The sequence below is a fragment of the Nycticebus coucang genome, chromosome 21, assembly GCF_027406575.1.
Source record: "Nycticebus coucang isolate mNycCou1 chromosome 21, mNycCou1.pri, whole genome shotgun sequence".
NCBI classification, from domain to species: Eukaryota; Metazoa; Chordata; class Mammalia; order Primates; family Lorisidae; genus Nycticebus; species Nycticebus coucang.
In genome coordinates, this window is record NC_069800.1 from 65,953,262 (window position 1) to 65,979,058 (window position 25,797).

Sequence of the window (25,797 nt, forward strand, 5' to 3'; positions counted from 1 at the left end):
CCCCACCCCCCACCCCCCAGAAAAGTAGCCTTTTGTACCCTAAGTTCAGTGTTAGATCTGCATGCACGGTTCTCGCATTTGTTCACTGTGCACGTATCCATCATGCACTAAGCACATGAGAGGTCCCTGCCTGTGCTCAGGCCCTGGGCATGTAGACCGTCACCTCTCCTGACGGTTCAGGAGACCATCAAGTCAGCGCTAGAGCCAGCTCTGGGTGCTGAGGGGCCGCAGAGGAGCCAGGGGCTGGGGCGGGGTGTCTTCCTGTTGGTGCAGGTGGTGAACAGGGTGTCTGTCAGGTGCTGTGGCTCCAGGAAGAAGATGCAGAAGTGGGGAAAGGGTGAGGGGCTGTCCTAGACTAGGTGGGGGTCCTTGTCTGCAGAGATGACATTGAACAGGGTCCCAAAGGAGCCTAGAGAAGAGTATTTGCGGGAGACAGACAAGGGTGTGTGAGACAGCCAGGACGCCACACAGGGCAGGCAGCGAGGGGACAGACGGGCTGTGGGCAGGGTAGGGGGTGCAGGGGCCTCTGGACTCACAAGGAGGGCCCTTCACTCCATGTGGGCAGGGCCCTGCAGGATGGGTCTGTGTGGGGATGCAGGGGCCTCACAGGTGAAGGGGAACCAGGCCTGGAGAGCAGGCATGTGAAGGTCCTGAGGTCATGGTGGGTTTGTCATGCAGGGGAGGGTGAGAAGAGGTCCCAGTGACTGTAGCATGGGCGTGTGGGTTGGCTGGGGAGAGGAAGATTATCTTGGATACTGTTTTAGAGCCTCCTTTGAAGAGAGTCCTTTTTATTTCTTTTTTCCCCGCTTTCATCAGTGCGTATGAAGAGTCCCCTGGTGACTTGTGCTAGGTGGGACACATTCTACACCGCTAATGAAATTTCAAAGCATGGCGTTGACTTCGGTTGTTTTTCAGCTGGTTGGGAGGTTAAAATGTTTTATGAATGCTGCTCATCCTGCTTCCTAAAGAGGCTAAGGACAACCTAGTTGTGCTCAGAGAAGTCTGAGCTTCAGCAGAGCATAATACAAGTCTACCCTGGGGCGGAGCAGTCAGAGGCACGAACTTAGTGCCATTTCAGGCAGGATTTGGAAGCACCTGCCCATCGCTGTCGAGAGAGGCCACCTCTGCCCACTAGTGTGCTGGTGCTGGCAGACCCAGAGCAGGCCCCAGGCTAGGTCTTCTGGGTTTGGACTGGAAGCCCTCACGCACAGGAGCATCGTGTTGGAATTTGGGAAGATGACAGTCTGCAGCTGGATGTAAAGTTTGAGTTACTAGAGTGATTTGGATGAGACAAGGTGCTTTCTTCAGAGTGAAATAGTGGGGGCGGCGCGTGTGGCCAAAGGGGTAGGGCACCGGCCCCATGTGCCGGAGGTGGCAGGTTCAAACCCAGCCTCGGCCAAAAACTGCAAAAAAAAAAAAAAAAAAAAAAAAAAAAGAGTGAAATAGTGGATGGTCTAACTTAATTGTAGACTGAACCGGCTGATACATATGTTCTCGTCTGCCTGTACAAAAGGCACAAAGCCACGGAGAATTCCACATTTTGGACACTGTCCCTCTAACTCTGAAGGCCACGTGCTCAGCCTGGGCACTGTTGGCTGTGGAGCTGTTGTATGCTCTGCAAGGTATTTCAGCAGCATCTACCCCACTCCCAAGTCCTGATGATCAAAACGTCTCCAGATTTTGCCAGGTGTCCCCAGGGAAAAACTGTCCTCATCTGAGAACCAATGGGATAGACTTAAAAATGTGAGGGGTGGGCAGCGCCTGTGGCTCAAAGGGGTGGGGCGCTGGTCCCATATGCCGGAGGTGGTGGGTTCAAACCCAGCCCCGGCCAAAAACCACAAAAAAAAAAAAATGTGAGGGGTGATCAGGGGAGTCCACTGCCCTGACAGGTTTGAGATTTGCCCCTCCCTCGTTGGGTCAGCGCCAGGGCATGGGCAGAAGGACCTGTCAGGGTTGACTCCTGCCAACTAGACTCATTACAACCAGCTCCTTCAGGAGTTACTGGAAGAACTTGAGGCTAGGATTCCCATTCCTCCCTGCCTGACTGCCTAGCTGGGTACCCAGCATGTGATTACTCACTGCTGAGGGGTGAATGAACATTAGTGACAGCTCCTTGCATCTGTCACGGCTCAGGTGACCTGGTCAGTGTCCTGCAGCCTTGCTGGACACAGGCACTCCAGTTCTCATTTTTAGACTCCTCGTTGACTAAAACCTATTACCCTGGTCACCCCCAACCCTGATTTCTTAATTCAGCAGGCTAGGCACTGGATTTTCCCTTCAGTCCCCATGGGGCTGAGTTCCCTTGTGGGGCTGGCTGGTGAGCCGCTCCCTACAGTGGGGTGAGTGTGAGATTGTTTGGCACCTAGCCAGGCCCCGCCCCCGGTGAGCCCCAAGTGTGACCGTTTGACCTTCTGATGCAGAGTAAGCCGCAGGCTCAGATGGTGGCTTCTAGAAAGGCAGAGGCTGTCAGCTCACCTTTGACTGCCTTCCATCTCCTGACCTGGATGTTGGCTAGGAGTGGGGTCTGTCTTACCTTTGGGTATGGAGCCTTTTACTCATGACTACTGGGATATAATCTATGTCTTGATCTCTTTTAGGGCCAGTATGGAAATTACCAGCAGTAAGGGACAAGCATCCTCAGTGGAGCCCAGTGGTCGCATGCTCATCCAGAGGACGGATGGGCTGGTGGCAGTTCTGATGAATTGTGACATGTTGGTCACTCCTTCGCCCAGTGCCACGTCTGCATGTGAAGCGTGCTCATTTTATGCTGGGTGTGATGCAGAGTGTGCACTGCCGGCGCGAGGCGGCGCCGTGGTGGTGACACATCTGGTGCTGTGTAGAGTACTGTATGTTGAAACGGTAGAGAGGTTGTACTGTTTTTGTCCCCCACCCTTCTCGATGTTTGGGGATCATTTTATCATCAGAGTATTCTGTGCCCAGTGGTGGGACACACCTAGAAGACACCGCAGTCTTCGTGTTCCTGTGAACAGACCCTGGTCCCCTCCCCTCCACATTTGTCACATTGTGGGTTGTACCTTACTCTTTCACTAGCTGCCCAGCAGCCTCTTCCTGGGCCTCCACAGCAGCTGGGAGGGCGCCTTCTGTGTTTGGGCAGTTTCAGTTACTTAGTGAAAGCACGCAGGACAGGCCACAGGTGGTCTTTTCCAGAACTTGATCTTACCTCTGTCTCTTGCCAGTTCCATTCATCCAGAAAGGTGTATGTTTTTGTATTAAAAAGTAAAGAGGGATCAATGACTATAATCCAAATAAATAATGAACCTGCAAGAGCAGTGTACGATTAGCCTAACCCAGGAAGAGGGGTGGTTTCCTGGGAACTGGGTTGTGATTGGGAATTACTCTGGCTATCTGATGGTCATTTCTGGGATTTGAACATTTAATATGCCCAATCCTAAATGTATAGATAATTTAAAATATTGATACCAAGTTTTCCAAATAGTTGGCAAGTTGTTTATTTTATTTCTTCCAGGACCTACTTGTTCAGATCTCCAAGCAAGCGTTCCTTTTCTTTTAGGGATATCTGAAATTCACATCTTACTTTTAAAAGGAACCCAAATAATTTTATTGTGTTCTTTCTAATGAAAAGCAAAGGTTTTATATAGAAAACTTCTAAGTAATTTTTACATTCCTAGAACATTTGATCCCATTTAAATTCTGTGCAAACATTCTTTAATGTTTAACGACAGCTCGCTTGGAAAAGTGTGGTCAAAGGGAAGAGTTCTGCACTTCCACTAATCAGTGGCATGGACATTCGATCAGCCTTTACTCGGATAATGATATTTATATTTACTATGAATCTTTTTTCAAAAAATCTTTGGATAAATCCTGACATATTTCCCATAACTGCCAAGAAAATACAAAAATATCCAATACTTGTTATGTTACACCTGCTGCTGCTGTTTTTCTTTAATTGATAATTTTATGTTTTAAAAATGAAAAGTAATACTTTATCAGAGTTGAGTGCTTTAGAATTCTCAAGGCCCTTTTAGGGGTTTTGCTTGATTTAATCTTGACAGCCCATGGGCAAATTGTGGAGGCAGCTGCTAGTCCCATTCTACACATGGAGAACCAAGACTCAGACTTCAGGACTTGCCTGTGCTGAGTACCAGTCCCATTCTGGGACATTCTCCCCTCCTGTAAGATATCACACAAAAATGAGGATAGAAGCATTTATTTGGTAGGCATAAGGGTTTAAAAAAACCCTTAACACTTGGTAAGGGCTTAAAAAATATATGTATATATCTGTGTTACATTACTGCAATGAGAGTTCTTAAATGACAAAAGTACTAGCCATTTCATTTAGGGAGTCATCTCCCTTGATTTTATTCTCTTCCTTTTTGACAATTTTCATAGAACTAATTTGCAACTCAATTGGGGACTAAAAATTTCCCATTGAAAATGTTAAACATTTTAGATAACTGTGAAAATAGTTTATTTTTATTCCTTGCCGATCTGGGAATATGCCTTGTGTGTGTGTGTGTTGTTGTTGTTTTTTTAAGTGCTGTATTAATACTTTTTTTTTAAGAGGACATTTTAAAAACTTATCTCAGAACTTCAGTCTGAAATGTCTTACATTAAGAATATCTTGAATGTTGTGTATATATTTTAAAAAGCACTTTGAGAAATAGTTTGTACATTTTTTCCTAATTTATACATGATTTTTGGTGTTAATATATTTAATGATTAATAACAATGTTTATTTAATGTGTTGTCCACTTTTATGTATTGTGGGGGAAAGTGATGCCAGCAATTCTTTTTCATTAACTGTATTACATTTTCTCTTCTGTAACATGAATGTTGGGAAAGGCGTAGGCTAATGTGGATTGTTAGTGCAGTGTGGTTGGTGGTGCTTTGTTTTCTGACCATCTCTACCAAAGGCCTGTGAAGACACAAGGGAAGATTCGGAGAAATGATGCTCACTCTTCTTCCTGTTGTTCCCAAACATCTGGCAGGCTTTGAACTTGAAAAGCAATGACCACAGTTTTCACAAGTGTTGACAAATTTGCAAAAGCTCATCATCCATTATAGTTAGTTGAATAAATGGTACTTATTGTATTGCAAAATACATCAGAATTCACACAGAGTCTTTACAAATGGAGCCAAGGTAGGCAAGATCTCCTAGGATCTGAACCTTAAAATGCCCCTACGGTTGGAGCGTAAGTAAGCCTCTGATTTCGTCAGAGTTTTTATATGCATAGGCTTGAACATCCAGGCATCCCTTCAAAACTATAAAAGAAGATTGTTTCCATTTCCACTTAAATATTTTTTAGCCATTATTTCATTTCTATTTATTGAACAGATCAAATTTGTATTGTCATTTGTGAGTACTTTTTTAAAAAACATCCTTATTGGTTAATTTTTTTTTTTCAGTCCAAGTTTGGCCTATAAATTGTTTATGCTTTGGTGTAATCTCTTAATAAATTGGTTCTTCAGAAATTATCCTATAAAGTGAGTTTTCATGAGATTGAGATTTAATGTCTCAATGGAAAATAACCCAAACTCTACACAATAATCTAATGGGGTTTATACACATAAAGTCATAAATCAATACATGTAAGGGTACACTGGTTTGCCCACAAGGTCAGAATGTCTTAAAGCAGGAGATTACAGGTTACAGGTGGTTTAAAGGTTCTTTGATTTGGAATTGGTTAAAGAAATGAAGCTGTTAATTGGGTGTTGCGGTGGGCACCTTGTAGTCTCACTACTAGGGAGGCTGAGGCAGGAAGATCGCTTCAGAGTTTGAGGTTGCTGTGAGCTATAATAACATGGTACTCTACCCAGGACAACTGAGTAAGGCATTGTCTCAAAAGAAAAGAAAAAGAAATGAAGCTTTGTCTAAGGGCATGGAATGTTTTTAGTTAAGATCAGAGACCAAGCACTCGCCTCACATCCAGACTCTGCAGGTGTGGGTCAGGCTTTGCCTCGCCTGTCCTCAGGTGATGAGCGACAGAGGACGTGTCCAGGAAGGGCGGGGCATGCCGGGGCGCGTCTGACCCCCTCTTCGTGGCCAGTGACAGTCTTAGGGTACTTACGCGTCTCCTCGGCCAAGCGGGGGGGGGGAAGGTGTCCTTCAATCCCCTGGGGGTTAAGATTTTACTTTGGTTCGCAAAGGTGATTCATTTGCAGGCACGCCTGCCCAGCAGCACCGCCCTCCAAGAAGCCCGGTCCCCGGCAGTATGCCCGGGACTCCGTGGCCCCGGGGGTCCGGGTAGGGACGGTTCCCCGGGCCGCTCATCTTTGGCGACAAGAGACCCAGACCAGCAGCGAACAGCGCTCGCAGCAGTCCGCGACTTCCGCTCATGCGCAATGGGAGGCGCGGGCGCGTTCAGAGCCCGGGGCGGGGCCGGCCGAACGCCCCGGAAGTGGTCGGTGGCGTCCGATGCCCCGGAAGTGAAGCCATTCTCGGAGCCGGTGAGTGCGGGCGCGAGCGCGGGGAGTGGCGGGGCGCCTTCTCTGTGTCCCCAGTCCTATGGTCACCCTGACGGAGCGAGAATTCGCGTTCAGACCGCAGGAGCCCGCTCTGGCCCGCGTTTCTAACTGTGAACTAAAGTAAAACCTTAACCCTCAGGGGACTGAATGAATCCCGCCCCCCTTGGCCAGGGCGACCCCAGAAACCCCCTAAGACAGAGCTGCTGGCCTTGAGAAGGGGTCAGACCCGCCCGGGGCGTCCTCCGTTGCTGCCCGCCGGCCTGCCCCGCTCCTGCGGTCTTAGCCCGACCCGCCCTGCACCTGCTAACGGACCCCGAGTCCGGGTGCGAGGCCAGTACCCTGCCCCTGATTCACAGATTTCCTTAGCTTACGTTAAAACATGCCAAGCCAGGTTAGACAAAGCTTCACTTCTGTAACCAATTTCAAATCAAAGACTCTTTGAACCCACTTATACCTTGTAATGCCCTGCTTTGAGGTCCCGTGCTTTTTCGGGCCAAACCAGTGTACCCTTCCACAAACCCTGCCACTGGTTTGTGACTGTAATTCCTGTCTCCCTGAAGGGCATAAAAACCATCCTGTAACCCAGCCACCCTGCGCCCACCTTCTCAAGCCTTCCTGGGCTCTGGCCCATGGTCACTCATACTTGACAGAATAAACCTTTAGATTATTTTACAGAGTTTGGATTCTTTTTAATGTGAGGTAAGCACGCCTCTCAGTGAGATGTATTGTTTTCCAGATAATTCACTTATCTGTGGTTGAATTTTGCTAAGTGAGACTGGGTTTGTTACCAGTTTTGTTTTGTTTAACTGAAGACAGAAGAGTCATTCACGGAGATCTGTAGGTAGGAATTATTTCCGTTTGGGAGATGTCATTCTTTTGTAAAGGAAAGTGCAACAGAGAAGTAATTCTTTTAAATGCCAGTTCATTCTCAGGCACATCTGTTTTAGCAAAGAGAACTTACCAAAAGTTGCAGAGCAGAAAATTCGTTCCATTAAAATTATCCTTGCTTTCCAAGTTTCCTTGGAAAGTCTTTATGTGTACTGCAGTGTGAAGACTCTTGCTGTAGAATAATTACAGATATGAGCAATGTGTGAGAGAGACCAGAGGAGAGGACTGTGTGACTTTGGGTAAGTGACTTAACCTCTCTGAGACTCAACCCCACACACATATGCATATGAGCATAATTTGAGGAGGGTTTATAAAGGGACTGTTTGCAAGGGTAGAGAGTACAGACAGCATTGCAATTGGTGCTGCAGCCTGGAGCTAGGACACTGGCGGAGCTTCTTTCCCTGAACTCCACAAAATAAAGGGCTGCTACAGATCCAGGAGAAGAGAGGCCTAGAGAGGGCTCCCTGACTCAACCTGTGACCTCCAGTCTAGGGATCTGAGCGCAGGGAAGCAAATGTTCCAGCCTCCTGCTCCTATGGGGCTGCTCAGCAGTCTGGAAAAGCAAGTGGAAGGCACCACGATGCGCAGTATTAGCCCTCACATGTAAGGAACACATTTAAAAACCTGTATGGAAGTTTTGGAAGAGGTTCCTGGCAGTGATGTCTGGACAAGTAGACACTGAGCTTAACATTTATAGAGCAATACCAGCGATATCTCAGGTGAGCCTTTCTTGTTCACTAAATGCCTTTCCAGGCATTTTTAAAAGCTCTGCCTTGTAGTCACAAAACATCTCAGTCTCAGTCAGACTCCAGACCCTGGGCTGCCATCACTGTCTTGCTAAGCTTGATGTATGCCATTGGGAGAAGTGTGAGCTCACTTGTCTGGGCTCCCACTGCACAGTGTACAGACTAGCGCTGTCCAATAGAACTTTTCATGATGGTGGAAAGGTTCTAATCTGTCCTGTCTGCTGTGGTACCCACTGGCAACACATAGCTATGAATGCTTAGAATGTGGCCTGTGAGACTGAAGAACTGAGTTTATATTATATTTAATTTTAATTGATTTAAACTTAATATTCCATGTAGCTAGTGGTTACTGTATTGGACAGCATTGAATATCCTTCTTAAGAAGATGTGATGGGGTCCGAGGGGGGCAATGGGTTGTAGGCAGCCAACCACAGTGTCCCTGCTACTACAGGCTCGTGCCTTCATCCTGCTGTCTGATGCACCCAGGAAAGACACCTGTAAGAACCTGCAGACGTGGGATTCAGGCAGAGGTCCCATGCACAGTGGCAGCCAGTGAAATCAACACAGGCATAAAGGTGACCCAAAGAAGCTTTACCTTTGTCAGGAAGTTCTCTCTGCTCCTGTGTCTCAGCTGCTGATGTGACCAATGTCATGAAACTCTTCAGAGATGCAATTGATTATCTGCATCTCCCAGGACTTCAGGCATGGGTTTTGTGGGAGCTAGAGTACTTCAAAGTGGAGCAGAAAGAGGAAGATGTGCCTGACCAGGAATAGGATGGCAGCATTGAGAGCTCACCTTAGGTGGCCTCTCTGCATGGCTGATGGGCTGGTGCCCCTTTCTGAGTGCCCCTCCCTTCAGCAACCTCCAGCTCCCTGACTGAAGATAACTCCAGACACGCCTCATTCTGCCTGGTGTAAGCCTGCAGGTCCCATTTGCCTGGCTAGCACCAATGAACTCTGGACAGGTGTGAGAGGTCCACGCTAGACTTCCTGGAAGCAGAATGTGGGTCAGTTCATTACCACCTTCCCCAGCCCCTGGGCTCCAGGCCAGACAGTGAAGAGAACCAGGGAACATGCTTAGGTGTCTCTTTAATATTTAAAAAAAATGGAATTTAGGTCATTGGTTTTTTCTTCCTAAAACTGACCTCGGGGACTATTCCTTATGCTTCTGCCGAGACAATGGTTGGCCCAGATTCCCCCAACCTCTGCAGAATCACTGGGCTCCTACCCCATGCGGTTTCTCATCCTCTTTCCCCTTTTGTCTCCTTGCCATCTTTATTTTATAATGCTCTTGAGCAGGCAGCTGTTCCCTCCAGACTTCTGCTTCAGGAGCTCTTCTTGGTGAGGCTGAGAACACAGGAACAGGAACAGGCTTGCCAAGGGCACTAAGTAAAGTCAGGTGACAGGGTCGTTGGTAAACATCAGGGGTGGGAACAGCTAACACCACAGTTACACCCAGTTGGACTACAAGAAATTGACTTTAGAAGAGCTTCCTCTATCAAAAAGTAAGTTCCTCTTTCATCTATTAAAAAAAAAAAATTAAATTAAAAAATAAAAAAAAAAAAGGAGAGCTTCCTCTAAAACCCCTGTTTCAGTGTAGGAGACTGCGCTTTCATTGTCTCGAGGACTGCATGGGCATGGTGTCTCCTGCAGGGACGCAGAGGCTGCGGGGAGCCCCCTTCCCTCCACTGCTGCTGTCAGCTGGGACATCTGTACGCTCATTTTGTGCCTCATTTTCATCAGTTTATTTGTTTTTGTTTTCTTTTTTGCTGTAAAGGTTGAATTATTCACACATAAAATAAGAATATCCTTATTAGAAGGAAAATTCCACCAGGCATCAACGTGTATAAAGCTGAGTTTGTTTCAGAAATCTGGATGTTTCCTTCATACATTAAACTATTAATAAGCATTAAGAAAAAAAAAAGCTGAGTTTGTGCACCTGATGAGGGAGAACCACGGCATTCAGCAGGTCTCCAGACAGCAATTGAGAGGGCAGGAAGGAGGGAGTGCGGCAAGTCAGGCAGGAGCCGGGGTCCAGGGTCCAGGGTCCAGGGTCCAGGCTCTGGCTGACTTGCAGTTGAGCCCTTCTCTGCGATCCATCCTCAGGTGTTGCGCCACCAGCAGAAGCCTGGTTTCCAGAGTGTCCGGGATGGATGGTGTGACTGTCTGTCAGGCTTAGCTGTGATGAGCTTGTGACGGTCCCTGGGTTGTTCCGCTTGACAACCTGTTGTTACTCTCTGCCCCTCTCTTCCCCACGTGATACCTCCATGACCTTGGGTAAGTCTCATTTGTCTCTGCCTCAGTTTCCTTATCTGTAAAGTGAGAGTAATGAAAGTACTTTCTTCACAGTTTTTACAAGGACTAAATGAGTTGATCTCTGAAAAATACTTAGTATCTCTCTCTCTTTTTTTTTTTTTTTTGAGACAGAGTCTCACTCTGTCGCTCTCTGGGTAGAGTACCATGGCATCATAGCTCACAACAACCTCAAGTTCTTGGGGCACAAGTTATTCTCTTGCCTCAGCCTCCCAAGTAACTGGGACTGCAGGCACCCGCCACAACACCCTGGCTCATTTTTAGAGACAGGGTCTCTCTCTTGCTTAGGTTGGTCTCGAACTCCTGAGCTCAGTTAATCCACCTGCCTTAGCCTCCCAGAGTACTGGGATTATAGGATGAGTCACCTCGCCTGGCCTAGTTCATTTACTATTAATTGTTTTGTGGATTTCCCTGGGATTTATTTTCTAAGGAATCAAACATTCTATAAATAGGAACAGTTTTACTTCAGGCTTTTTTTTTTTTGAGACAGAGTCTCAAATTGTCACCCTCGGTAGAGTGCTATGGCTTCACAGCTCACAGTAACCTCAAACTCTTGGGCTTAAGTGATTCTCTTGCCTCAGCCTCCCAAGTAGCTGGGACTACAGGCACCTGTCACAGCGCCTGGCTATTTTTTGGTTGTAGTTGTCCTTGTTTGGCAGGCCTAGGCCAGGTTCATACCAGCCAGCCTTGAACCTGCCGGCTTCAGTGGATGTGACCGGCACCCTACCCACTGAGCTATGTGCGCTGCCCAGGATTTTTTTCTTTTTCTTTTTTTTTCTTTACTGCAGTGTCCTGTCAGATACTGTTGCACAGATGTGGCCTTTTCCCCCATCTCAGGGCAGCAGTTCCATCCTTGTCCTTTGAGTGTGAAGAGCTGTGGGCCTTTTGTTAGGTACCCTTATCAGGGTGAGGGTATTCCTTTCTACCCCTGGTTTGCTGCAGTGTTTATTTTCCTAATCATCGGTGGGAATTGAGTGCTGTCTGGGGCATGTGCTTAGATGACCCCATGCCCTATCATGTGGTGAGGTGTTGTGGCTGAGTTCTGACAGCCAGGTGGCCTCGTGTTCCTGGGAATGCCCTACTGGGTCTTCACATGCGATCTTTTCTGTGCTGCTGGATTCTGTTGGGTAATTTTTTTTTTTTTTTTAGGTAGTCTCAGTTTGCTGCCCTCAATAGAATCATGGCATCACAGCAACCTCAAACTCATGGGCTCAAGCGATTCTCTTGCCTCAGCCTCCCAAGTAGCAGGGACTGTAGGTGCCCACTACAACACCCGGCTATTTTAAGAGATGGGGTCTTGCTCTTTTTTTTTTTTGTAGAGATAGAGTCTCACTTTATGGCCCTCGGTAGAGTGCCGTGGCCTCACACAGCTCACAGCAACCTCCAACTCCTGGGCTTAGCGATTCTCTTGCCTCAGCCTCCCGAGTAGCTGGGACTACAGGCGCCCGCCACAATGCCCGGCTATTTTTTGGTTGCAGTTTGGCCGGGGCCGGGTTTGAACCCGCCACCCTCGGTATATGGGGCCGGTGCCCTACTCACTGAGCCACAGGCGCCGCGGGGTCTTGCTCTTGCTCAGGCTGGTCTTGAACCTGTGAGCTCAGGCAATCCACACACCTCAGCCTCATAGAGTGCTGCAATTCCAGGCATGAGCCACTGTGCCCAGCCTGTTGGGTAGTATTTTGAGAGTTCTTTGCATCTATATTCATGAATGTTCTTTTCTCATAATGTCAGGTTTCAGTATGACGATCTTGTAAGATGAGTTGGACGGTGGCCTTTCTTCCTCTGTTTTCTCAGAAAATTGTGTAAGATTGGTGGTATTTATTTCTTGAATGTTCACTGGAATTTACCAGGAAGGTGATCTGAGTGTGGAATTTTTGTTTGGGGAATAGTCTTTTATAACAAATTCAACTTCTCTAATGGATAAAGAGCTATTTATATTGTTTCTTCTGTTTATTTGGTAAGTTGCATTTTTTTTTGAAATGTCTCACTGTGTTGCCCTGGGTAGAGTGCTGTGGCATCATAACTCACAACAACTTCAGACTCTTGGGTTCAGATGATCCTCTTGCCCCAGCTTCCCAAGTAGCTGGGACTACAGGTGCCCACCACCATGCCTGGCTACTTTTAGAGATAGGGTGTCACTCTTGTTCAGGCTGGTCTTGAACTCCTGAGCTTAAGTGATCTACCCACCTGCGCCTCCCAGAGTGCTAGGATTACAGGCTTGAGCTGCTGCACCCAGCCATAAATTGCATTTTTTAAGTAATTGGCCCGTTTCATGTAAGTTGAATTTGTTGACATAAAGTTGTTTATGGTCCTGTGTTACTCCTTTAATGGCTGTGGGGTTCATATTGATGACATTTCTAAATTCCCAATGTTAGCGATTTGGGTTCTCTCTTCCGTGAACAGGCTAAGCTAGAGGTTTGTCTGTTTATTTTACCTTTTCAATGAGCTGGGGTTTTTTTTCTGTGTTAATTTGTTAATTGTCATTCTACTTTCTCTCTCGTTTATTATCTTCCTTATATTAATTTTACGCTTAGTTTTCTCTTTTTCTGGTTTCTTAATTTTAAACCTTAGGTCATTGGTTCTTTTTTTTTCTTTTTTGAGACAGAGTCTCAAGCTGTTGCTCCTGGGTAGAGTGCTATGATGTCACAGCTCACAGCAACCTCAAACTCTTGGGCTTAAGTGATTCTGTTGCCTTAGCCTCCCAAGTAGCTGGGACCACAGGCACTCGCCACAGTGCCCGGCTGTATTTTGGTTATAGTTGTCATTGTTGTTTGGCAGGCCCAGCATGGATTCAAACCCGCCAGCTCTGGTGTATGTGGCTGGCGCCTTAGCTGCTTGAGCTATGGGCGCCAAGCTGGGTTATTGGTTCTTTCTTCTTTGCTAATGTAAGTTTTTATAAACTTCCTTCTAAGCACTACTTAGCTGCATCCCATGAATTTTGGTATTTTACATTTTTATTATCATTTAGTTCAAAAATATTTTCTTTCATTGATATTTTTAGAGACTTGATCTCACTCTGTTGCCCAGGCTGGAATGCAGTGGCCTGATCATAGCTCACTGCAGACTCCAACTCCTGGGCTCAAGCGATCCTCCCATAATAAAAATATGTCTCTTAGGCGACATGTAATAGGGTAATAGGGTCTAACTTTTTCTTTTTTTTTTTTTTTTGTAGAGACAGAGTCTCACTGTACCGCCCTCGGGTAGAGTGCCGTGGCGTCACACGGCTCACAGCAACCTCCAACTCTTGGGCTTACGCGATTCTCTTGCCTCAGACTCTCGAGCAGCTGGGACTACAGGCGCCCGCCACAACGCCCGGCTATTTTCTTGTTGCAGTTTGGCCGGGGCTGGGTTTGAACCCGCCACCCTCGGCATATGGGGCCGGGGCCCTACTCACTGAGCCACAGGCGCTGCCCACTTTTTCTTTTTTTTTAGACAGAGTCTTGCTCTGTAGCCCTGGGTAGAGTGCTGTGGCCTCGCAGCTCACAGCAACCTCTGACTGTTTAATCTACTTTATCATTCTCTCCTTTTTAATTGGAATTTTTTGAATGGAGTTATTTATATGATTAGATTTTAGGTATACTATTATTTATTTTCTGTTTGCCTCATCTATTTTTTTTTTTTTGAGACAGTGTCCCTATGTCACCCTGTAGAGTGCTGTAACAATCATAGCTCACAGCAACCTCAAATCTTGGGCTCAAGCAATTCTCTTGCCTCAGCCTCCCAAGTGGCTAGCACTACAGGCACCCGCCACAACGCCAGGCTTTTTTGTTGTTGTCATTGTTTAGCAGGCCCAGGCTGGGTTTGAAACCGCCAGCCCTGATGTATGCGGCTGGTGCCCTTACCGCTGAGCTATAGGCGCCAAGCCATGTCCCATGTATTTTTGGTTGTATATTATTCATTTTTGAAGTGTTTGAATCCACAATGCCTGGCTATTTTGTTGTTGTTGTTGCAGTTAGGCTGGGGCCGGGTTTGAACCTGCCACCCTTGGTATATGGGACCGGCGCCCTACCCACTGAGCCACAGGCGCCGCTCTTGAATATGAACAGTTTTTAGTGTTTCATTTATTTGTTGGCTTTCTAGATCTATCTCTTCGTATTATGTGTTAGTAATTAGTAATTGCTTTGGAGATTACAGTCCAGGTACCTGACCTTTCACTGACGATTTAAGAGTTAATCTTGTGCCCCTCAGGACTGTGCAGACCTTGAACTCTCAGGAGGCCCTTAGCCCCCTCCTGAGTTAGGAGCCCACTGTCTGACAATATTACAGTTGTTTTCCCACTGTCTTTTATATTTACTCATTAGTACCATGTGCGAACCGATTGCGCAAGTGGAGCACTCCTCTTTTATATTTACCATTTCTTTTGCCCTCTCTTGGCCCTCAAGATCCAGGCTTCGCTCTGGTATCAAATTACTTCTATTCACGCAACAGCAGATTTATTAGCAGCAGATTCTCTTAGTTTTCCACCACCATCTGAGATTTTCTTTATTTCACCTTCCTGAAGGATATTTTCACAGATATGGAAGATAACTTCTATTCTTCTTGCACTTAAACTATTATTCCATGATGGTTAAATGCAATGTGGGATCCTGGGTGGAACCCTGAACAGAAAAGGGACAGTGGCTCGGCACCCATAGCACAGTGGTTACGGCACTGACCACATATGCTGGGGCTGGCGGGTTCGAACTGGCCCTGGCCAGCTAAACAATGACAACTGCAACAAAAAATAGCTGGGCATTGTGGCAGGTGCCTATAGTTCCAGCTACTTGGGAGGCTGAGGCAAGAGAACCGCTTAAGCTCAAGAGTGACGTTGCTATGAGCTGTGAGGCAATGGCACTCTACCGAGGGTGACACAATGAGACTCTGTCTCAAAAAAAGAAAAGAAAAGGGACGGTGATGGAGGAGCTAGTGTAATCCAAACCCACCTGGGGTTTAGTTCATAGCAATGTACGTGGACCAGAGCTGGCTTCTTAGTCGTGACACCTGTGTCATGGTCATGTCAGGTGCTGCCATGGGGAGAAACCAGGGAAGAAGTGTGTGTAAAGGCCTTGGTACCTTGTCTGCAAATCCAGAATCCTCCCAGAACAGAAGGTTATTCCAAATACGCGGTCAAGACGGGTGATAAGCAGAAAGGTCCCCAGGGAGAGGAGGATGCTGTTGGTGGGGAGGGCAGGTGGTGGAGGAACATGGGGGCTGTGACCCTGTGGGGCCAAATTGGAAACTAGGACATTCTGCAGATGCTGGCCTGCGACCTTCTGGTGTCGAGGGCGTGAGTCAGGAGAGGATGAGGAATATGCCATCCCAAAGGAGCCTGAGGAGCCACGACAGCTGGACACAACGAGTGATGGGACATGGACCTTCCTGCCGGGAAGGCCTTGTTAGGGACAGTCAGCCCCACCTGGGAGGCCTGAGCCTTGGCTGGTAGCCCTGGCTTTGATGGTGTCCAGGTGAGGGCTGTCGGGTCGGCAGGTTACTCTCAAATGATTCAGGAAAAAGTTCTCCATATTCTTCTGACTTTCCTGTAACTGCGATTGATTCAAAATTAAAAGCAAAGCTGTTGAGTGCCTCACTAAGAAAGTGTTTCCATGTCAGGGGGGCTGGAGTGTGGAGGGGGAGCCCAAGTGAGGGACTGCTATGTCCCAGGCTCACTGGTGTTGCGATTTTTTTTAACAATATACACACATTCTATCCCCGTCTGTATATATATGTCATATTTAAAAGTGAGAGCTATGTGAATTTCTTTTTATGTGGAGCACACAGAATGGGCCGTCTGGGAGTGGGTGGGTGTCAGATCTCACAGTGAGGAAAGAGGTGCTGTCCCTTCCCGGAGGGTGACAGCCCCTGCAAGATGTTTAGCTGTCAGGAGCTGTTCAGCGACCGAGTGACTATGAGCAACGCACCACTGACAAGTCACTGGCTCTGCTGAGTGCACACACGTGTGCCACAGCTGCTGGGATCTGTCTCTGCCCACACCACATGTGTGACAACACCTGTGTGACACCGCCTGTGGGCTTTCTGCACAGTGCTCAGCCCTGTTCGGACACCAGTGGGGTGCCCTGCGATTCACTCCAGTTCTGACACCCCCGGCAGTTATCTCAGACCCTCAATTTGAGGGCTTGGTCACATGAACACCCTGACTTCATTGCCCCAGGATACCTACACTTCTGCCTGATTGGGCTACCAGTTGGCACCTACAACCTTCTCCTCAGTTTGATACTTTGCCATAAGGGCTCACAGAACTTAGGGAAGGCACTTTATTTATGTTTGTCAGTTTATTATAAGGGACATTACAAAGGACACAGATGAGCAGCCAGATGTAGGATGCTTGGGATGAGGCTTAGAAAGGCCCCATGCACAGAGCGTCTGTCTTGTGGGGCTGGGGTGCACCGCCCTGCTGGCACATGTGTGGCACTGACCTAGAACTCTGCACACCTCATAGTCTGAGGCTATCTGTGGTGGCTTCACCACATCAGAGTGGTCGGTTATTAGTGAATCTCCAGTCCTCCTCTTCTTTCTGACCATGGCCTGGTCTTTCTAGTGACCAGCTACCCCCGAAGCCATCCAGGACCCAACCAGGAGTCACCTCCTCCAGGCAGAAAATTCCGGGGACTCAAGAGCCCATTTCAGATGCTCCCCTCATCCTGTCACTCAGAAAACTGGGAGGATTCAGGGCTCCCGAGCTCTGTGCCAGGGACTTGCGAGATCACAGCATGACAGCCAGGTGCCACTGTGCATCTGTGAGCATCAGCACAGCCTGTCCTCACCCAGCCCTGTCCACCTACGGCAGGGAGACTGAGGTAGCAGTGTGGGGCCTGTCCTGGGTCACCCCGAGGTAGGCGCGAAGGTGGGGGTTGTCTCCTGCTGCCACGGCCCGTGTTTCCAAGTCAGTGACTTAGACTCCAGGAGAGAGCATGCTCAGTGAAATTTGAGGAAGTGGATGTCTTTATTTTGAAGACATTTTGATTTGAAGTTCAGATTTCCCCATTTAATATTTTCATTGAACAGATCCTTGATGTTCATAGGGGAGTAGGTTCAGTGTTGCAGGAGGTTTAATGTTTTACGTCCTTTGGACACAAATCCGGTTCCCCACCCCCACCCCCTGTAGCAGACAGCTCACGGGCCAGTCGTGAGAAAGAGGGACCCATCGGTTCACTTGTTTGCTTCAGATGCTGCTGTGTGCCGGCACTTTTCTTTAGTTTGCACTTGAAGTTGAGGTTTAAACTGAGATACAAGTAAGTAAACTTACTTTGCCAATTTGTCTTTTTTAGGAGCCATGATACTTTCAAGGCTTTTCTCAGCAAGATCTCAGACCGTGTTGGAGGACATGGGGCGTCGGCTCCCATCCACGCTGGCTGACCTTGTGCCCCACCAGCCTCTCAAGCAGCGGGCTTCTCCTAGGCTGCTGTCAGCGAGCTATGCAGCCCATGCCAGGCATCAGGAGCCCCCCAGAAAGAAGCCACTCTCTGAGAAGAAGCTGGTGAGGCCCCTTAGCTTCGTGCAACTGCTGGCTCCTCCTCTCCCCACTTCTGCCTGTCCTGTTCTCGGTACTAGAGGGACTTACGGAGCTTCTTGAAAATGGGGAGATGAGACAGCCCCGGGTGCCTTGTGTGCACAGTGCCGGCAGAACGCAACGGGCGGGAGGGCCCAGGTGCGTTTCCCTGCAGGCTGGCGCAGCGGGGCCTGCTCACCTGGCCGCACCGAGCGTGTGCACCATGTACGCCTTCTCACGTGTGCAGCATTTCTTAATCTGAAGTGTCCAGGAGAGGACGGCCCTTTGGTAGTTTTCTGAGCCTTACGAGTTTTTCTTATTTTGTTTTTCAAAACCTATTTAAAACATGAATGGTCTTTGAATAAATTCAAGAAGTGCATGTCCATGACTCACTCCCTTTGCTTCTAGTGGAGGGCTCCTAAAAAGCATTGATAGGGCCGACGGCACTTTGAATGGCAACGCCCTGGCAGGATGTATGCTCAGGTGGCTGACGTTTCCACAGGGCTCTGTCTCTTCCCCAACCTTAGGGCGTGGTCTGAGTTTTCTCTCCTGTGTGGTGTTCACCAGCTGTGTTCTTTTTCCTGTCAGGTTGATTTTGATTCTGTTGGCATATAACAAAATCACACATTGAGTCTTAGACATAGTAATTCGTGGTTTTTCCACGTGGTGGTGCCAAAGAATCTTAAAATAGATGCATCCGTGCAGTACTAGATAGAGAAATGCAGGTGCACAGGTGCCTGGCCAGGGGCTCTGGGTGCGCTCAGGGCAGGGCATGGGTCCCTGCACAGGTGCGCAGAAAGCGGGTGTCCCTGGGGAGTACAGTGAGGACCTGGGCCCTGGGGCCTCGTAACTGGCTCCTTCAAGGATGAGCTAATAAGCCTTAAATAAGTGCTCATGCTTTAGCCAGATTGTATCTGCCTCCGGGACCTGGAGAAGTAAGGGCCTCTGTTTGTATCACTACATTTAAAAAAGAGCCCTCGTAGGACGGCGCCTGGGGCTCAGTGAGTAGGGCGCCAGCCCCATATGACGAGGGTGGCGGGTTCGGACCCAGCCCCGGCCAAACTGCAACAGAAAAATAGCCGGGCGTTGTGGCGGGCGCCTGTAGTCCCAGCTGCTCGGGAGGCTGAGGCAGGAGAATCGCGTAAGCCCAGGAGTTAGAGGTTGCTGTGAGCCGTGTGACGCCTCGGCACTCTACCCGAGGGCGGTACAGTGAGACTCTTGTCTCTACAAAAAAAAAAAAAGAGCCCTCGCTTAGTCTGGGTTTCTTCAGAATGGAAAGCCTTGGGGACTGAGGACTTCAACTCTCTGCCCTGTCACATCCTAAGGAACTAAAACTTCCCGTTAGGAAAGACTATTCTTTGAATAGTGTCTTTCTGTGTGGAAAAAAGGGTGAAAAGACACTTTATTTAAGGAATATTTTCTAAACAAGGTCTGTTCCCTTTAGATTAGAAGTGCTGGGTTCAGGCTTGGCACCCGTAGCTCAGTGAGTAGGGTGCTGACCACGTACATCGGGGCTGGTGGGTTGGAACCCAGCCCAGGCCTAGAACAATAACGACTGCAACAAAAAAAATAGCCGGGTGTCGTGGCGGGCGCCTGTAGTCCCACCTACTCGGGAGGCTGAGGCAGGAGAATCGCTTAAGCCGAAGAGTTGGAGGTTGTTGTGAGCTGTGACACCACAGCACTCTGCCGAGGGTGACATAATGAGACTGTCTCAAAAAGAAAAAAGAAATGCTGGGTTCATCTGTGAAGTGCATATTCCATGCTGACCACCCTCCAGTGCAGATTTATCCTGCCTGCAAACACTAGTGACCTGCAGGAACTGGTTTTTGTCTTTGGATTTTAGGAGAGATTAGCAATGTTAATAACATTAATGTCTAATTCTAATAGGCTGTCATAGAAAAGGCATATAGCAAATGGGCGTTTTGTCTCTTGAGAGGATTTCAGACGTGTCCATAGTGACGCAGGATGTGTGTGCTCTCTGTAGAAAAGGCACTTTGTGGACCACAGGAGAGTGCTTGTGTGTGCAGGAAACGGCGGTGCTGGGGCAAGCTGCTTCCACAGTGAGCCCCGAAAGGAATTTGGAGGCCCAGATGGCGGGGACGGAGGCAGTGGTGGCCACGTCATCCTGAGAGGCAGGTGCCCTGGGGTATCTTGGGGAGGGACGGTTACTTTCTCATCCTAATGTGCATGTGAGTGAACTTGTATGATGTGCATAAACAGTGCCCCAGAAAGCAACTCTGAACATGTCTAGTTTTGTTGTGTTAATCTTGGGCACACTGACGTCCTAGTACACGTCGGGGGATGAGGTCTGTTCCTGCCGCTGTAGACGCCAGAGGGTCTGGTGTTGTTGGCACACTCGGCACAGATGCTGGGCACAGACACTCAGTAAGTCGAGAGCAAGGGCCTTCCCAGAGTGATAACAGTGTAGCTGTTTTTTCAAATTGATGATTATTTTAAAGTTTTCAGAAAAGGTAGCATTTTTTGAAGGGAAATAAGAATTTAGCTTTTTTATAAAAATCAAGTTGATGTTTTATAACTTTTGCTACAACTTCATTCCATGTTTCCATATGTGTTTTTTAAGGTTCTTAAACTGGACAAAAGAATATTACTAATAGACCATGATTGTTTTAATACAAAGGAATGTGAAAGTTCTTGTTCTGTCTTTAGTTGACCAACAAGTCAAGTCTCTGTCATCGGTCCTGTCCCGGTATCAGGGTTTCCATGGAGAAGACGGAGGCAGGAAAAACTGCTTTGGGAGGAAAGGTGCCAACCTCTACATCCGGGTAAGCCAAGGCTGTGAAGCCAGCTCTGCTTCCTCTGCTCTGGATCATTGAGCTCCCCAGGCCGCGGCATGAATTGGAGGGGCCCTGTGGCTTGGTGGTACAGCCAGGAAATAGCACTGCAGAAGCAGAGGCAAGAGGCAGTCAGAGAACAGCCCAGCCTCCCGAAGCAAATGCCCAGAGAGGGGTTCCGCACTAGTGCCAGGCGAGTGCATATCTGGCTGGAAAGAAATGAAATAATTACTTTTTAAAGAGAGGAACCTGAGGCTGTAAGTGGTGGCTCATGCCTGTAATCCCAGCTCTCTGGGAGGTAGAGTTGGGCAGATCCTTAGAGGTCAAGGGCTCGAGACCAGCCTGAGCAAAAGTGAGACCCTATCTCTACTAAAAATAGGAAAACTAGCCAGGTGTTGTGGTGGGCACCTTATAGTCCCAACTACTTGGGAGGCTGAGGCAGGAGGATGGCTTGAGCCCAGGAGTTAGAGGTTGCTGTGAGCTGGGACGCCACAGCACTCAACCTGGGGGAAGAGGAACCCACAGAAACAGCACACTCACCCCCAGAGCTGCCCCTGGCACCCCTGCTGGCGCCTTCCTGTGAGCTGAGGTTACTCTTCTCTCAGGTTCATTGTTTTCGTTTTAGGGTTTGAGACAGAGTTTGGTTCTGTCACCCAGGCTAGAAGGCTAGCGTGCCATGGCATCAGCATAGTTTACAGCAACCTCAAACTCCTGGGTTGAAGTGATCCTCCTGTCATGTCTCCCAAGTAGCTGGGACTACAGGTGTGAGCCACCGTACCTGGCCAATGAATTATTTTTTCTGGATGCTTCTATTTAATGTTTCACAAACAACTGTTGAAAAAGCCATTTATGCAGTTGGAAGCCTGCCTCTGTGAGTTCCTTTATGCAGTATACCCAGCCCCATGAAGTCCCTGAGGCCTAGGCCCTTTCTTTGGAGGTCTTTGGAGCTGTGAAGGGCAGAGGTCAAGTGCCATCCTGCCCCATCTCCTTGCTTCCCAAATGGCAGCCACATGAGGCCCAGCCACTCTCCCTCCCTCAGCATTGTTTATGGAGTGAGTGGTACTTAGCCCAATCAATGCTGCTTTTTCAGGTCCCTGTGGGCACTCTGGTGAAGGAGAGGGACAAAGTTGTGGCAGACTTGTCTCACCCAGGCGACGAGTACATCGCCGCACTGGGGGGTGCGGGTGGAAAAGGCAACCGGTTTTTCCTGGCCAATGACAACCGTGCCCCTGTGACTTGTACCCCTGGACAGCTGGGTCAGGAGCGAGTTCTCTACCTGGAACTCAAGACAGTGGCCCATGCTGGGATGGTAAGTGTCCCTGCCATCAACATCTGCATCCATGTTGAACTATAGAAAATGTGCTGTCCCTAAAGCAGGGATGTGCTGGTATCCTAGCAGAGAACCATAGCATCCATCAGCTCAACTGCCACCTTGACCGTTGCAGCCCTCCCATCCCCATTTGGCCATGGCTAGTCCCGACTGTAGTGTGAAGTTGCTTCTGCACAGCTGTGCAGCTGCCTTCACTTCTCTTCCAGGTTGGATTCCCCAACGCTGGGAAGTCCTCACTCCTCCGGGCCATTTCAAACGCGAGACCTGCCGTGGCTTCTTACCCATTTACCACCTTAAATCCCCATGTGGGGATTGTCCACTATGAAGGCCACCAGCAAATAGCAGGTAGAACTTGCAAAATTCTGTGTAAATATTGTGTTTCAATGATGCAAGTCAGAAAAATGATTATGTAACTCTTCAGTTTTGCTTCCTATTTGAAATGTAGCATTGTTTTTCTAATTTGAACAATTTCAGTGAATCTGTTCACTATCAAAAGTAGGATCCCACCTGTCTCCCCAGGAATCTGTTAGTTACAGCTCAGAAATTTGAGTCTGACTTTCAGACCTGAGAGGACTTGTTTCATCTCACTGCTCTGGTTCTTGCCTGTCATCTGTGGGACCAGTCATGTCCACACCATGTGATTTAAAAAGCTTTCCCTGTACTGTTTTGAGAGAATAATTATTTTTCCAGAAGATAATGTACCCATTAAGAATAGTGAGCCTTGCTGGTATAGTTACGTGCACAGCACTTTATATTTGCAAAGCACTCCATAATAATTTTTGTTGGTAATCAAATTACTGGGAAAGTAGAAGAAGCCATCTTCCCTTTCTCTGAATCATTTTTAAAGCCGGAAATACAAGAATGTGTTACGTATTCCTTATTAGATTGACCTGTCATCATACCTGTCACCCAAGTATTTCAAAGCGTTTTATAAAACTGAAAGTTGAAATTTCTCGACTATCATTGAATCACTAAGGTGGTAGATCAAACAACTTCAGTTTGAAGGTAGTCCTTGCAGGGAAAGTCTTAAAACTCAGGAAATCCAGGCTCTGTGGTCTCCAGGTTGGAGGCGTGGTCCTTGCTGGGCAGGGCTGTGTCGTGACCGTCTTTGCTCCTGTCCCCCTGCAGTGGCTGACATCCCTGGCATCGTGCGTGGTGCCCACCAGAACCGGGGCCTGGGGCTTGCCTTCCTCAGGCACATTGAGCGCTGCCAGCTCCTGCTGTTTGTGGTGGATCTTTCCCTGCCAGACCCATGGATGCAGGTCACGGATTTAAAATACGAACTGGAGAAGTATGAAGAAGGCCTGTCCAAGAGACCCCACGTAGTCGTTGCAAATAAGATCGATCTCCCTGAGGCCCGTGCTAGCCTGCCCCTGCTGAAGGCACACCTGGGACGGGAGGTCGTCGCGCTGTCGGCAGTGACGGGGGAGAACCTGGAGCAGCTGCTACTGCAGCTGCAGGTGCTGCACAACGCCGACACGGAGTCTGCGCTGGGGCAGGGCCACCAGCCTCTCAGGTGGTAGCAAGGTGCCAGTGTTACCACCCTCCAAGGATTGGGGCTGGCATGGGGGGTGTCCACAGAGGGGCCTCCAGGCCATGCACAAGCAACCCTGAATGTAAAGTGCCAGTGGCATTGAGTGTCTAAGAGAAAATGCTTTGTACGTGCTTGAGAATGTCAGTGCTTTTGGCTCTCGTGTCAGCTTGGGGCTCCCTTCTTGGCACCCCCCACCCCCTGGCCTGGAATTCCCTGGGGTTGTAGAGTGTTCCATGCTCCTGACTCTCAGCCCGCCACGCCTGTGATCTGCATACCTGTCAACTTGCTGACTGATTTGCTGAGGTTGACTAATTTTTGCAAATTAACGCCCCTAATTAGGGGCCAGCACTGCTGCTGATTGCCCCATAGGCTCTGCCTGTGGGGATTCTGCAGTGGGCCCACCACGGGGGAACAGCCAGAGCCTGGGCTAGGGCGCAGACACAAGTTTCTCAGTGCTATTCCCCTGGTGTTTTTTTAGGCTGGCGCAGAGGTAAACCTTGTTCCACAGCCGGTTGGGGCAGCCCAGCTACCTGACAACCCTGCTGAGCTGCAAGCCTGGGCGCCAGTCCAGGGGCGCTCACTGCGGGGCCCTGAGGACAAGAAGTGTCTCCACAGCCACGGTGCTTTGCCCAGATGTTGGTGTCTGAGGAGAAAGGAAGGGCTGGCTCCTTCCTGTTCTCAGAACACTGTACCTCAGAGGCAAATGCTGAGAGAGCCTGGTGGCTTCACGACTGAACGCGCCAGTATCTGGTGCCGCACAGACTCTGGCTCAGCTTTGGCAGAGAACAAGCTGGGCACTGGAGGGCTCAGGTGTGGTGAGACCACGGGCTGCAACTCCACTTGGCTGTCTTTGGAATTTGAAACGATCCTTTGTCCTGGGCCAGTTGGTTGCCAGGCTTTACCTGGTCTTGTGGAAAAGGAGTCCAGCCTCCTTCCCCAGGTCGGATGGCAGCTAAGGGAGTCTTGTGTTCGCCACGTGGCTGCCACACTCCAGAAAGCAGCCTCTTTCCCATGTTTGGTGAAGTGTGTGTGTTGGGTTTTGACTGCATTGGAGCCACGTCCATGCCCAGGCATGGACCTTCCCTGGCTGCTCAAAGCCAGGGTGAGGATGGCCGGCAGCTGGTAGCCCCATGTGTCCTTGGGGGCCTTCAGCCTTTTGGGGACATGCTGCCACAGGGTGACACGGGGGTCCCAGGCTGCTCTGTGCCTTAGAGTGGGACATGCCTGAATAATAAGCCAAGCCTGGGCTTTCAGGAGCAATTCGTTTTGATCTCACATCAAATCTGCAACTAGAGCAGGAGAGTCCTTTTACCAGAAGCTTTATTTTAATGTCTTATAATTTCAAAGGTCCTTGTGTTCTGGAAGCCAGAGATGGTTTTGCATCTATTTTCTTTCTCTTTCAGGCCACCACAAAGGATTTCATAGAGTCAAACCAGGCCTGAGAGCGTTAATTATCTGTGGCTTTCATCTTTTGTGCTGGGTACTGACCTGGCTCTCCAGGGAGGGGGGCACTGTAGATGCCTCCAGCCCCAACCCCATCACAGAGATGCACCCTGGCCTCTCTGTAGGTTACAGCCCTTGCTCTGGGCCTGCCTCATCAGATTGTGTTCTAGGGACCTGCCAGCTGTCCTCTGCTGAACTGTCATTCCCACTGGGGTGTCACAGTCACCAAGGTTGCCCAGAACTTTGCTTACAACAAAAAGCCAAGACTTCTCCCTGCCACACAGAAAGTATTTGCCATTGTGCTTTGAAGTTGGTTGTTTTTCTCTCTGTCATGCTTCCCATTTAAAATGGTAAAGCTAGACTCAGTTTCCCTATGAAGTTTTCCCATGGTTCCCATCATTTTGTTACAGAAACAAATTTCTGTCACAGTCTTTTTAAAATTGATAGATGAGGCTTGGTGCCTGTGGCTCAAGCGGCTAAGGTGCCAGCCACACACACCTGAGCTGGCAGCTTCAAATCCAGCCTGGGCCCACCAAACAACAATGATGGCTGCAACCAAAAAATAGCCGGGCATTGTGGCGGATGCCTGTAATCCCAGCTACTTGGGAGGCAGAGGCAGGAGAATCGCTTGAGCCTAGGAATTGGAGGTTGCTGTGAGCTGTAATGCCATGGCACTCTACCCAAGGTGGCAGCTTGAGGCTCTGTCTCCAAAAAAAAAAAAAAAATTGATAGATGGTATTCACATACAGTAAAATTCACCACTTCAATGTGTACAGATCAGTGCTTTCATGGAGTCAGAAGGTTGTGCAACCGTCATC

At 48.6% G+C, this 25,797-nt stretch overlaps 1 protein-coding gene and 2 long non-coding RNA genes across 7 annotated transcripts; 2 read left to right on the forward strand and 1 right to left on the reverse strand.

The window, feature by feature from the left end:
- Positions 1–1,423: 1,423 nt before the first annotated feature.
- Positions 1,424–4,717, forward strand: LOC128573326 (uncharacterized). Its single transcript, XR_008376437.1, has 2 exons — positions 1,424–1,763; positions 1,874–4,717. It is a non-coding gene; the product is annotated as an uncharacterized LOC128573326 (long non-coding RNA).
- Positions 4,718–6,376: 1,659 nt separating this feature from the next.
- MTG2 (mitochondrial ribosome associated GTPase 2) lies at positions 6,377–25,082 on the forward strand. Of its 5 annotated transcripts, XM_053574184.1 has the most exons (9): positions 10,162–10,358; positions 11,544–11,647; positions 15,629–15,838; positions 17,660–17,868; positions 19,865–20,012; positions 20,548–20,663; positions 21,763–21,981; positions 22,209–22,347; positions 23,131–25,082. In XM_053574184.1, exons 4-9 carry the CDS (start codon positions 17,665–17,667, stop codon positions 23,523–23,525), a joined length of 1,221 nt encoding a protein of 406 aa, XP_053430159.1. In that variant the 5' UTR covers positions 10,162–10,358; positions 11,544–11,647; positions 15,629–15,838; positions 17,660–17,664; the 3' UTR covers positions 23,526–25,082. The 5 variants fall into 5 exon arrangements, with proteins under 5 accessions (XP_053430158.1, XP_053430157.1, XP_053430156.1 ...); XM_053574183.1 differs by lacking the exons at positions 11,544–11,647; positions 15,629–15,838 and adding an exon at positions 6,377–6,429 and having other exon boundaries at positions 10,188–10,358; XM_053574182.1 differs by lacking the exons at positions 11,544–11,647; positions 15,629–15,838 and adding an exon at positions 6,417–7,574 and having other exon boundaries at positions 10,188–10,358.
- Positions 7,238–8,795, reverse strand: LOC128573783 (uncharacterized). Its single transcript, XR_008376545.1, has 2 exons — positions 8,677–8,795; positions 7,238–8,586 (listed from the first exon to the last, which is right to left on the reverse strand). It is a non-coding gene; the product is annotated as an uncharacterized LOC128573783 (long non-coding RNA).
- Positions 25,083–25,797: the final 715 nt, after the last annotated feature.

Excerpts from the sequence above, each read along its gene's own strand:
- MTG2 (XM_053574183.1), top strand. Across the intron at positions 20,013-20,547 it reads TGGCCACGTCATCCTGAGAG|TTGACCAACAAGTCAAGTCT; the intron begins GCAGGTGCCCTG and ends TTCTGTCTTTAG. Across the intron at positions 20,664-21,762 it reads GTGCCAACCTCTACATCCGG|GTCCCTGTGGGCACTCTGGT; the intron begins GTAAGCCAAGGC and ends CTGCTTTTTCAG.